This window comes from Malaya genurostris, chromosome 2 (assembly GCF_030247185.1).
Source record: "Malaya genurostris strain Urasoe2022 chromosome 2, Malgen_1.1, whole genome shotgun sequence".
In the NCBI taxonomy this organism is placed as follows: domain Eukaryota; kingdom Metazoa; phylum Arthropoda; class Insecta; order Diptera; family Culicidae; genus Malaya; species Malaya genurostris.
This window is the reverse complement of record NC_080571.1, coordinates 241,963,422-241,975,857: the sequence shown is the minus strand read 5'-3', so window position 1 is coordinate 241,975,857 and position 12,436 is coordinate 241,963,422. Positions and strand designations below refer to the sequence as shown.

Sequence of the window (12,436 nt, the reverse complement as noted above, 5' to 3'; positions counted from 1 at the left end):
ATAGTGTTTTTTTTTTTTAATTAAGGTGTTACAATACTGAAAGAGACGTTTTTTCATTTTTTTTTTGTAATTTTCTAATACTCCAAAAAGTATCTAACTTTTTATCAACGACTACTCGTTTTGTATAATTTACAGCTTTCGAGTTACAAAAAAAAGTACATTCACCAAGGGGAGGACGCTTAGAACAATGTGCCAATCACACATTAACACAATGCGTTGGCGCATTTATCAATATTGGCACTTTCGTTTTCATACAGTTGCACAGTTGCGGCACACAAAGGGCTCAGTTTTGACAAGTAGCTGTTTCATGGGGAACATACATTTGCCATACTTAGGGTTACCGCTTCGGATGCATTTGAGGAAAGTCTCTTTTTGTCAGAAATATCATAAAATTATTGTTATGTAAAAAAGAAAAGTAATTGTAATGTCCAATAGCTAAAATGTCACAAAATGGATATTAGAGACGTACTTGAGTAGTGATTATGTCCCGGGTTGGCGGTTCAATGCATAGTACGCTGGTCTTACAAGCCAGTTGTCGTATGTTCGAGCCCCGACCTGAAAGGATTCTTAGTGTCAGTAGGATCCATAGTACTAGCCATGCAATGATTCTGTACACTAAGAATCGGCTGCGAAGTCTGTTGAAACAGAAAGGCCAAATTCCACCAAAGGAATGTAATGCCAAGACTTTGCTTTTTAAGTAGTGATTATAACAGATCGGCTGAAAAGTTCGTATCGTTTCTATGAGAGGGCGCAACTAGAATTAAATCCATACCATTTTCAGTTAGTACCAACCCTCAAAAGATACGTGTATAAATTTGACAGCTGTCTGATTATTAGTTTGTGAGATATTGCATTTTGAGTGAAGCTACTTTTGTTATTGTGAAAAAAATGGAAAAAAAGGAATTTCGTGTGTTGATGAAACACTACTTTTTGATGAAAAAAAGTGCCGCCGATACCAAAAAATGGTTTGATGAGTGTTATCCAGACTCTGCACCGGGCGAAGCAACAATTCGTAAGTGGTTTGCAAAATTTCGTACTGGTCATATGAGAACCGAAGACGATGAACGCAGTGGACGTCCAAAAGAGGCTGTTACCGATGAAAACGTGAAAAAAATCCACAAAATGATTTTCAATGACCGTAAAGTGAAGTTGATCGAGATAGCTGACACCCTAAAGATATCAAAGGAACGTGTTGGACATATTATTCACGAATATTTGGATATGAGAAAGCTTTGTGCAAAATGGGTGCCACGTGAGCTCACAATCGATCAAAAACAACAACGAATTGATGATTCTGAGCAGTGTTTGGAGCTGTTATATCGAAATAACACCGATTTTTTTCGTCGATATATAACAATGGACGAAACATGGCTCCATCACTTCACTCCGGAGTCCAATCGACAGTCAGCTGAGTGGACTGCACGCGATGAACCGAACCCAAAGCGTGGAAAGACTCAACAATCGGCCGGTGAGGTTATGGCGTCTGTATTTTGGGATTCGCATGGTATAATTTTCATCGACTACCTTGAAAAGGGAAAAACTATCAACAGTGACTATTATATAGAGTTATTAGAGCGTTTGAAGGACGAAATTTAAAAAAACGGCCTCATTTGAAGAAGAAAAAAGTTTTGTTTTATCAAGACAATGCACCGTGTCACAAGTCGATGAAGACCATGCTGAAATTGAACGAATTGGGCTTCGAATTGCTCCCTCATCCACCGTATTCTCCAGCTTTGGCCCCCAGTGACTTTTTCCTGTTCTCAGACCTCAAGAAAATGCTCGCTGGTAAAAAATTTAGAAGCAATGAAGAGGTGATCGCTGAAACTGAGGCCTATTTTGAGGCAAAGGACAAATCGTACTACAAAAATGGTATCGAAAAGTTGGAAGATCGCTATAATCGCTGTATCGCCTCTGATGGCAATTATGTTGAATAACAAAAACGAATTTTGGCAACAAAATGTGTGTTTCTATTAAACGATACGAACTTTTCAGCCGAACTGTTACAGTATTATCTGCTCGTTGTTAGGAGTGAATGTATAGAGTGTATAGTGAGAGACCTCCACAGACTCCGAGTCTGAACCATTGGAACGAATTCAGTCGATAAAGAAGAACGCAGATGCCAGTCGCATCATAGGCACTGCTCTAGTAGTTCACCTCGCCACAGTCTGATATAGATTTAGGAGCGGGGGCTGAAGCATGGGGTCAACCCAACCACACGTAACACAAAATCGATAAACGAACTTCTGAAAAAACGTGAGAATCCCGTCACCAGAACATTAAAATAAATGACACCTCATCTAGGTTTCCTAGCAGCTGCATCCTCCAGCGTATGGGTTTATTCAACGACAACAATAAAAAATAGCATAGATGGGGAAAAACTAACTAAAATGAGTTATCGTTCAATTACATAAAAAAAAAGACTTTACTGTACGAGATTCGAACACACTACATTTCGTTAGCTAGCTACTTTCACATACTGCCTTTGCAGTCCTGACTATCTCCCCTACTGTCGTTACTTCATCATCGAGCGCTCTACGTCGTGCAGTACATTTATCTCATATTGTGAGTGGCTTATGAGTGCAAATTTTTAATTTATGGTGGCCCTAGGGTCTTTGCGTATTTTGTGTCATGATCACGGTTCATCTAACATGCGCATGTAGAAAATAATCGGAACGTACTTACTACCATGGATTTACGTAAAATGGCGGAATGTTGGCGTCGGTACATCATCCAGCGGTGGACGAATGGCGATGGCGTGGTTGGGGAGCTAATTGCAGACTCAATGGCGGTCGCGTTGCTTTAAATTCAACGACGGCGTCTTTTGCTGGTGTTGGCCTCCCTGCCAAGCAGTGTCCCTGCTCTTCCGGTCCCTGGAAGGTTTACCGGGTTCTTTGTAGCTGGATGGTGGGGTCAGAAGTATCGCTGGCTATGTATGACGGTGTGCCGGGATATTGGCCCATACAATGACGCTCTCTTGCCTAGATAGAACATACGACCAACATTTGGTTGTTATAAGAATACGCTTTGCACTCAAGCCAACATTTAGAAATTTTACCTTAACACAGTCTATTTTTAGCACTGTGAGATGATCTTTGCTGCACACTCACTTATCGACCTAGCTAACTGCACGAGAGAAGGGAAATTTATTCAATATTACTGACTTCAGAATCTCACGCTGTTTCTTCAGCTACCTTTAATCTCACACCGCGGCGCTACTAACTCGCGATTAACTCCTGCCTCTTCCACGAACCAGAACAAAGTGAACGACCAGAACTGTGGAATCCTCAGTCTAGGCATCAGAATAAGTCTTCGGTACCGGAAACAGTTGATTATTTCACGAAGTGAATAATTTCCGTCAACCAATTTTATACCGTAGCCGTCCCTTTATCCCACACACAAAGCCGTTTTGATCTAAATCGAGAGCATTGTCTTCACCCAAGAAGCACAGTTCAAATCGAGTCGTCCTTTTTCCCGAGTTTAATCTACCTTTCCCTCTCATCGTACTTATACGCTGAATACCGGTGTCATTTTACATGAAGGTGTCAGCGCCGCATCCACCCTCCAAACCCTACTCCCATCCAACATGCTACCCAGGCAGGCACGAATGAATGCTACCGCCGCATCCACCCCTCAAACCATATTTTAATCGATCAAATTTTTTTTCCCAGCACGCACGAATGAACCTCTATGCGGCGCAGAGTACTCAACCTAGAACTCATTTAATATTCTTGAGCTTTGGGCGAATTAGGAGAAAGGTAGAACTCGCGAGAGTATCTCTACCACTATACTCAGTTGCTAGTACGAGGGGCTCTCTAACTATTTCAGATATTTATCTGTGTAATGTCCACCTTTTCGCACAAATTTCTGCATTCTCGATACGTACAACGCTACAAACTAGGGATTTAACTACCGGGAGTTCTAAACTGTGTAGGAGATGTGCATGGTTTTGTCTAAGTGTGATAATTCTGTTCTTAATTATAATTTATCATCCAACGGGTAATCTGCTAGTTAGAGAGAAGCTATCAAAATCTCCAATCGGATCGAAGGTTTACATAATTTGCTACTTATTAAAGCAATGACCGAATATTTCAATCTATTCAGGATTTCAATACAATAAAATAAATAATTTTTTTATAAAGCGATACAGACAAAGACATTTTTTGAACAAGTCTTGTTTGTAAGTTTTTAAGCATGAACCATCATGAAGTTCTGTCCACTTAGAATCCGGAATCGCTTATTGTGTTGCCACTACAGCCGGGAAGTCATCCAGTGGTACAGCAAAAATAACGTAGATTTCATCGATAAAAACATCAATCCACCCAACACCCGTCGGCCGTCCGTAACCGGGCTTTATTTCGAGGCTCTGATTGTTGTCTAATAGTGCCAAGATGTTGTAGATGCCGGAACGGGTATATCCAGCGTCCACAAAGTGCCGCACAATTTCCGTTTTCAACGCGGCGGGGTGCCGTTCTTTGAGTTGCTTCACTATTTTTGCCATCACGGTTAGACTTCGATTGATAGAGCTGTCAAATTTTGTCTGCCGACTCATGGGTTACTACGATTGATGCTGCATGGGTAGTTCCGTCAGTGCTGCCATGAAAAATCAGCAATTTTTGTCAATTTTTGAAACGTAAACGTTAGAACCGTTTCTAATGTCGTTTTCGCTTGAGAAAACCTAAACTGACACAGGGTAGTTTCATCAAACAAATACTTTTCACGAAACTGTGTTGGTTTCGCTTTTAGCAACGGGGGTGTTAAACTAAGTTCGAAACTAGCTTCAAACAAAGGATTTGACAGCAGTTGGGGTGCAAACTGGGTAAGGTTTGGCATCAAGCGAAAACGACATAAACATATGGTAAAAATTATTCCGCTGTTGTACAATATTTAACCATATTACATTGTCCATTATAAAACACAACTTTCAGTACACTTCATTAAACTTGGTACAACTAGAGTTACTGTGATGTATCAGCGGTTCAATGGAAAGTGCTTATATAAGTCAAAGATAAAACCTAAAACCAAAAGTCTCTAATTAGTTTGATTTCAATGACCGCGTCCGACCAGTTCCAGTTAAATGGTAAATAATTGTGCAACAAACAATTCTCGGTTGATTTTTCATTAGGGCGTATAAGCAAGTGACAGTTTCTCTTTAATCACTCTCTCTCTCTTTCGATTATTGTGATGTGATTAAAAAGATTTTCTTTGATATCACTATTCTGTTTGAAAGTCGAAAGTTTCGGGTATCATTTCATGCAAAGAGTTGAGTGATAAACGTGGAAACCGCTTGGTAATTAATAGAAGAGAAAGTAAACAAAGAGAAACTGTCACTTGCTTATACGCGCTTTTGAAAAATTAACCGAGAATTATCAATTCCTGTCCGTTTGTTTGCATGCTTGGTACGTTAAGGCTAATACTATCGCAAAATAAATATCCTCTCCATTCATAGTTCAATATTTAATCTTTTCTCAGATAACTATAACATAGATTAGATAATCCTGCATTCAAAAGTAACCTTTTGGAATAATGTACGCAGAAGAAACAAGTTCTTAGATAGCAGATTTTAATGATTAACGTTTGTATTGTTCAACATCAGACATCAGTTCGCGATTAACAAGTCCTAAATCGAGTCGTACAACCATTTGAGTATTCTTCCTTTTGTTGTCTATTTAACGTAATTTGTGTATACCTAACCCTGCAAATTTATTGTTTCACTACCAGGAAATTCAGTGCCGTTTGGTTCAAGGGTTGTGTATTAGTCTTGACTGGAAACGTTTCCGGACCACTGAATACCCTATCAGTTTCATCGACTGCTCGAGACTAATGACATAACTACTCACCACTTCAATCTGTTGTTGAGCGTATCGTTTGGTTGGTTATGCAAAAAAACTCAGAACAATAACAATTGACTCACAATTGACGATTGTGCACATTACAGTTCATTTGACAATCAAAAATTTAGTAACATGTCATTTCTCTCGTTCTATTCGCATCCTAGCCAAATAACATCATACAATATGAATTACAAATCAGTGCGCAATTTATTAACGTTTATTTTTTTCTGTGTTGTCTCTCTCTCTCCGATTGCAACTTTTTTCGTTCTCCTATTTTTTGTCTCCCTCTTCGTTTACACTCTTTCAGGGGTTCTCCTGTACTGACCTGATGAACGCCGGTATGCGTCAATCCGGAGTGTACTACCTGCAAATCCGAGGCACGACCTACTGGTTCCTGAAGGTCTTCTGCGAGCAAGAGATTGCCGACGGCGGATGGACTGTAATGTTTTCTTGTTTTCTTTTCAAATGAATTGGATTTTTATGACATTATGTCAATTTTTCCCGCAGGTCATTCAACGGCGCGACGATTTCGGTGAACCTAGGGAGAACTTCAATCGTGACTGGGCAGACTACAAGAACGGTTTCGGCGATCCGGCCAAGGAATTCTGGCTCGGTAACGAGAACATTTACATGCTGACGAACAACGAGGACTACTCACTCCGGGTCGAGCTGGAAGATTTCGAAGGAAACAAACGGTAGGATCTTAATCTATAGAGTATAGAACGTTTTTCTTATAGGGTACTTTTGAAAATTACTCGGCCAACTATCAACGGTATGTGATGTAATCGAAACCAATATCTTCACTTTGATCCTAAAAATATACCAGCAAATTTAGCATTAATTTTTTTTATTAGGCGGCTCACCCTTGAAATACGCGATCTCACTAACAAAGAATAGAACCTGTTGCTACAAATTATTATTACACCTTTTAGACTGATCTTGCGAATAGTAACATAAAAACAAGTTCTTGCGTTGAACTCAAATTAAGAGTAGGAGTTACTCAATATCATTGATGGTAACTACTCAATTTTTGACGTTTCCATGTATCATTGAAAAACGAGTAACTAGTACTCAAACTTTGAGTAACTTTTTATAAGCGTGCGAACGTCAGAAATGACGTATGAGTTGGACAGTTAGAAAGAAACTAATAAAATTCCATTGAATAGGCTTTAACCTAAGACAAGACCCACTTCCGGTGGAGCTCTCAACGTGTGAGGATGTTGCTTCGCACTAGTGCGAGGAAATTTTGTGTATTTTCCGCGATATTTCGCGTTCTGGAGTGAATCAGTGTCGCGACGCCGCGAAACTACCATCGGGAGTCACTGTAAGACTACAATCGAAAATAATAAAATAATCGAAATAAAAAACCACAATCAAAATATAACCTACAAGAATAAAAGTGAACACATGTGAATAAAACCACAATCGAAATTAAAACAATATCAAATAATAATCTAACAATACACGGGCAAGATAGGCCATCACTGGCCTTAGCCTGTCACGTTAGTGACACAGCAAATAATAAAAAAAAGACAAGACCTGACAACTGGGGTGGCTGCTTTTGTTCTACAATGGACCAGTTTCTGATTGGCTGATTCTGATGTTGCTACCCGCACATTGTGAAAAGAAAAAACTTTTTCAGGGTACGCGAGAAATGATGCCAAGTATAAAGAAAATCAGAAAACAAGATTAATAAAATGTACAATTTTAGCTCACCAATGAAAATAATAATTTTCAGAGAATGTTTAACTTTTTTTAATCTCATTTGTAATAAATGTTTATAGTGGCAGCAATGTGTAATTAAAATCATCATCAAGCCGTTTTTCATCTTAGTGAATTAAAGTGTAACAAAAAAAAAGATTTGTTAAATTAGTGTAAACTCGAAAATGTGTTAAGTTTTACGAAAAGAATGAACTGTTGTGTTCCACACTTTGATCGCAATAAGCATTTCTATCCAAACTTGAATTTTTCCGGTTTCCGAAAGATCCGTTAATACGTCAATAACGAATTCGATTATGCGTTCAACATGAGATATTTAAAATTTTTCGTAGAATAAAATTATTAAAAAAAATCTGTAGATATGGCTACACAGTAGCCGATACGTTGGTATTTATTCCACAGGGCGAAAATGACGAGAAGGATGATTCACAAGGAAGAATAAGAAGCCAGTTGTCAGGTCTTGTCTTAGGCTTTAACAAAAAGGATCCATCGTACATAACCGAATAATACGAGTGATATGGAAATTACATGGAAAAGCCCCCAGTCAACGATCACAATTAGGTTAAATCCGGGGTTAAATAAATGCTATAAAAAAAATATCTGGAAAGAGGGATACGGATCATTCTCCAACGACTGAGACTAGAGCTAATAATCTTGATGCACAAAGTAAAGCCATTTAGTAATTTAACTACAGGCTGGGCCATTTAAAGTGCAAGCATTTGTTTCTGAACAAAATATATGATAAAACATTTTTATTTATTTTCATTTCGATTATAATTTATTTTGGTTCAAGGAGATATGTTACAGCTGTTTGTTTGAAAATGATATCGCGTAAATTGCCTTTGGCCTTGAGTACAATATGTGCCTTTTTTCGGCGTTTTCCATCGGCCGATATGGCGGCGATTTCACTTCGTATGTTGTCTTTAAGTTGAGCTATGATATATGGCTTATCAGCGTATACCTTGGATTTCAAATAGCCCCACAAAAAAGTCAAGTAGCATCAAAAGGGGTGATCTCAGAGATCAGTCAAAATTATCGTTTTTCGATATGACTCGTCCGGGGATCAACGGTCGCAACAAATCGAATGTTAATCGAGCTGTATGGCATGTTGCACCGTCCTGTTGAAACCAGTAGCTATTCAAACCATTTTCGATAACGATCGCCAATGACAGTTTTCGTTTCTCCATCATCGTCTTGGAAAAAGTAGGGACCATATCCGCACAAACACCACACTAAACTGTAACTTTTTGGTCATGTAGAGGCTGTTTATCAATTAATTGAGGGTTTTCAGTGGCGTATCAGTGGTCCATTTAATGTGCAATGTGCCGCACGTTTGGTTTTCACAACTTAGAAGTTATTTTGAATGTAAAGCTGAACAATTTCAGAGCATTATTTTTATGTGTACTGTTCCATGGTATAATTGGCTTGGAATGACACTTCCAACGTGGTATGTCATTAGTCGATCTGACAATTCTGTCAAAAGTTATTGGGTTACCCGATGCTTCCACTTTAAATGGTCAAAAGCACGTTTTTTCCTAAGTCAACTGGAAAAATAACTGAAAACGAATTGATTATAGATATGTAAACAAATATTCAGAAATTTGTATGATATAGAATGGCTCAGCCTACTGAATAAAATTATTACTGAATAAAATTATTCCACATTTCAAAATTTTTCAATGTATTGCGAATCAATCTCAATAGTTCATTTACATTCACAGTCTTACTATTCAAATAATCGATACAGCTCAATTCAGGTTTCCATTAATTAAATTTGACAAAATATTGACAAAAAATGTTGTTGCGAAAATTTCAACTTTAATCGTTACTTTTATTTCTCAACAATTTGTAATATCCTACAACAGACTAAATATTCTCTTCACCGATTTTGAACACTAATATTCCAGGTACGCGCAATATTCGCATTTCAAGATCCATTCCGAGCAGGACTACTATAAGCTGGAAATCGATGGCTACGAAGGCAGCGCCGGTGATTCGTTGAACGATCCTTGGTATGGTTCCAACAACAGTCCGTTCTCCACGTATAACCGTGACAACGACCGAAGTTCGTTGAACTGTGCCAGCATGCTCAAGGTAAGATTGGGAATTGATCCTCGGATCATAGAACATCCATTAATGTTCGAATCTTCCCAGGGCGGCTGGTGGTGGAAGTCATGTGGCCGGGGATTGAACGGTCTGTATCTGCACGATCCACAAGATCTGACCGCCCGGCAAGGAATCGTCTGGTTCCGCTGGAGAGGCTGGGACTACACGCTCAAAAAGGCCACCATGATGATCAAACCTCGAGGACCACAACCGCAACAACAGGTGACCAGTGCGACAACGACGTAATAGCGAGAAATCTACTTCCTTTCGCGCAAACTCAAGTTTTTGTACAAATCTTTATTCTTTTTTTGTTGTTGGCCAATCGCAAAATAATTGTTAAAAAAATCAAATGTCCATAAAAAATGAGTCATTCGAACAGTTCTACATTGAGACAATAATGATCGGAGTATCAACTTTTGAGTTCGACAAGCATCTAAAACACACGTATTAAGTGAATTTCAAGATTACTGAAAGTGTTAGGGGCTGCCGACAAACGTGAATTCATTTCTATCACAAATAGGTTTTATATTTCTCCATCACAAAGTTTACTATCTCATTTTTGTCACATCACCCTTTTTTGTATATTTTATTATTTCATGTTTAATTTATTGATATCGGTGAAAGTACGGGCGATTTAAATGCAAAACGAATTCACCACTCTTTTAAAAATGCACATACTGGTTGATCTTACTGCCCGCACAAGGCTCCGAAATTTGATCAATTCTTGCTTGGAAGGTTCCGTTAGTATCTCGTTTCTCAAGAAAGCATGTTTTTTTTTGAAAAAGTACGCCGATACTGACGTGAATTTTCCTTAACGAGCAATTCGATGATATTTTTCTTTTCCTATCCTATAAACTCTGGCCTTTATATGCAGACGAAGAGAAGATATCTGATGACGAACTGAGATTGTTTAAAATAGAGTATTTGTTTTTGTTAGTTAAAATTCATCATAGTCATCTTCGTTTGTCAAAATGTTTTCTTTTTCTAAGTACTAAGCACTTGTTGAAAATGTTGAAGTTATTTCGAAGTTATTTCGTTTTGTTTCGCAATCCCCAAATCGAACGAACTTCTAACGGAAAAGTACCGAGCAAATTTCTAGAAAGTTTGTATGATTTTGGCAGCATTTGCAAAGTGTTTTATTTTCATACGTTAATTCCTCAGCTTTTTCTAAGATTATTCCCCTATTATGAAGCACGCACCGCTTGAACACACAGTTATGAGACGCATGAACTGGCAATGAATAATATTTATATTTGAAAATAATCAAATAATCAAATAATTCTTTCCATTTTTAACACTAAATATTAAAATAGAAATCATTCAAACAAAAAATCGAAAGTCAAACTACTTTTATGCAGATTTTTTGCGAAATTCGTGAGGAAAGTATGAGTAAATAATGTGAACATTAAGAATGAACTGCCATCTTTTTTATTTTAACCAATTTAACTTCTTATTTGTTATCTGAAATTACGTTCAGTTCAGAAAAAACTCTGACAGCAATCACCAAAAATCTTCATCAAAGTGATCAAAAAGGTAAAAACGTAAACGAAGTGTTATTATTTTGCAAAAAAAACCAATCATCGATTAGTGCACAGAAAAAGAAATCATTTTGCACAAATCAAATTGCAAAATAAAACATTCACACGCAACATTGTTCATTTGTACACAAATTCATGCAACAGCAATAAATATATAAATAGTGAATTTCAAGCGACCGAAATAAAAAAATAAGCCAACGTCCTGCTGAAATTCACGTCGAATCTTTTGGCGATACCATTGAGTTTATTGTAATAACTATTATTATTATTATTATGACACATATTCATACATACAAGCATAAATCACTCGCGAATACACGCATAAATCACTCGCGAATAAGCAAACACATCATTTCGTACATATGAATAATTTCCGATACTCTGCTCAACGGCATGCTTGAGCTAATGAAAAGCTATGCGATAGAGAGTAGGAATCCAAATCATGGAAAAATCGAATGATAGACAAAAGGGAAACACTAAAACAAATCAGCGCCGCAAAATCCAATTGTAAATATCGTTTTAATTTAATAGTCGTTAGAATGTTTTCATATTGAAATAAAACAAATGTGGAAATAATTATATTTTGACGAGTTTCAATTTATATTTTATCATGAAAGATTTATCACGGTAAGTAAGTAACATTTAATGTGGGTATATCTTTTCCTCATAACTCATACAAAATCACAAAATAGTAACATTTATTTCTTTTAAATAATTTTTCAAAGGACCCCATAAGCTAGCGATAGTTTCCCTGTCAACCTGTAGACCCTGTCAGCTTGGAGCGAAATCAATCTTCAGTTCAGCAACGCCATCGCACGGCATCACATTCAACATATCATGTCAATTGTATTGGTGCGCAGTGCTGCTATTTTGACCCGCACGAGTTTGACATTTCTCTCCCCTACTTCCATGTACGATATTCGATGCGGACTCGCCTGAGGGCTCCATGCTCGCAAAAAAGAATGTTGCCAATGAATTGTTCGGGAGATGTGAGAGCTGGATATCTTGTTAATGTGATGTCTTTGCCTTTGTCTACTATCTGTTCCCCACTTGTACGCGGTGGGCAGATTTCCCCCCAGACGGCTGGCTATGTCTATTAGTCATTTTTTCCAGAATTCCGGCAAAAGTCTGGCAACAATTCAACAACCGTTTCCGGCGGAGAACTTCGCCTAGCGGTTATTATCAGTTCTGTTTCTGTCGAATTCTTGCCATACAAGATTGGCAGAACCGTTTTGAATCGGT

General features: G+C 37.9%; 1 protein-coding gene across 3 annotated transcripts in view; it reads left to right on the top strand.

Annotated features, from left to right (window-relative positions):
- LOC131428349 (tenascin-R) overlaps window positions 1-11,775 on the top strand; it is a 328,173-nt gene extending 316,398 nt beyond the window's left edge. For all 3 annotated transcript variants that reach the window (XM_058592249.1, XM_058592250.1, XM_058592251.1), the window contains exons 5-8: window positions 6,139-6,270; window positions 6,339-6,526; window positions 9,458-9,644; window positions 9,705-11,775. In XM_058592249.1, coding sequence (XP_058448232.1) covers window positions 6,139-6,270; window positions 6,339-6,526; window positions 9,458-9,644; window positions 9,705-9,902 — 705 coding nt within the window. In that variant the 3' untranslated portion in view covers window positions 9,903-11,775. The remainder of the gene's footprint in view (window positions 1-6,138; window positions 6,271-6,338; window positions 6,527-9,457; window positions 9,645-9,704) is intronic.
- Window positions 11,776-12,436: the final 661 nt, after the last annotated feature.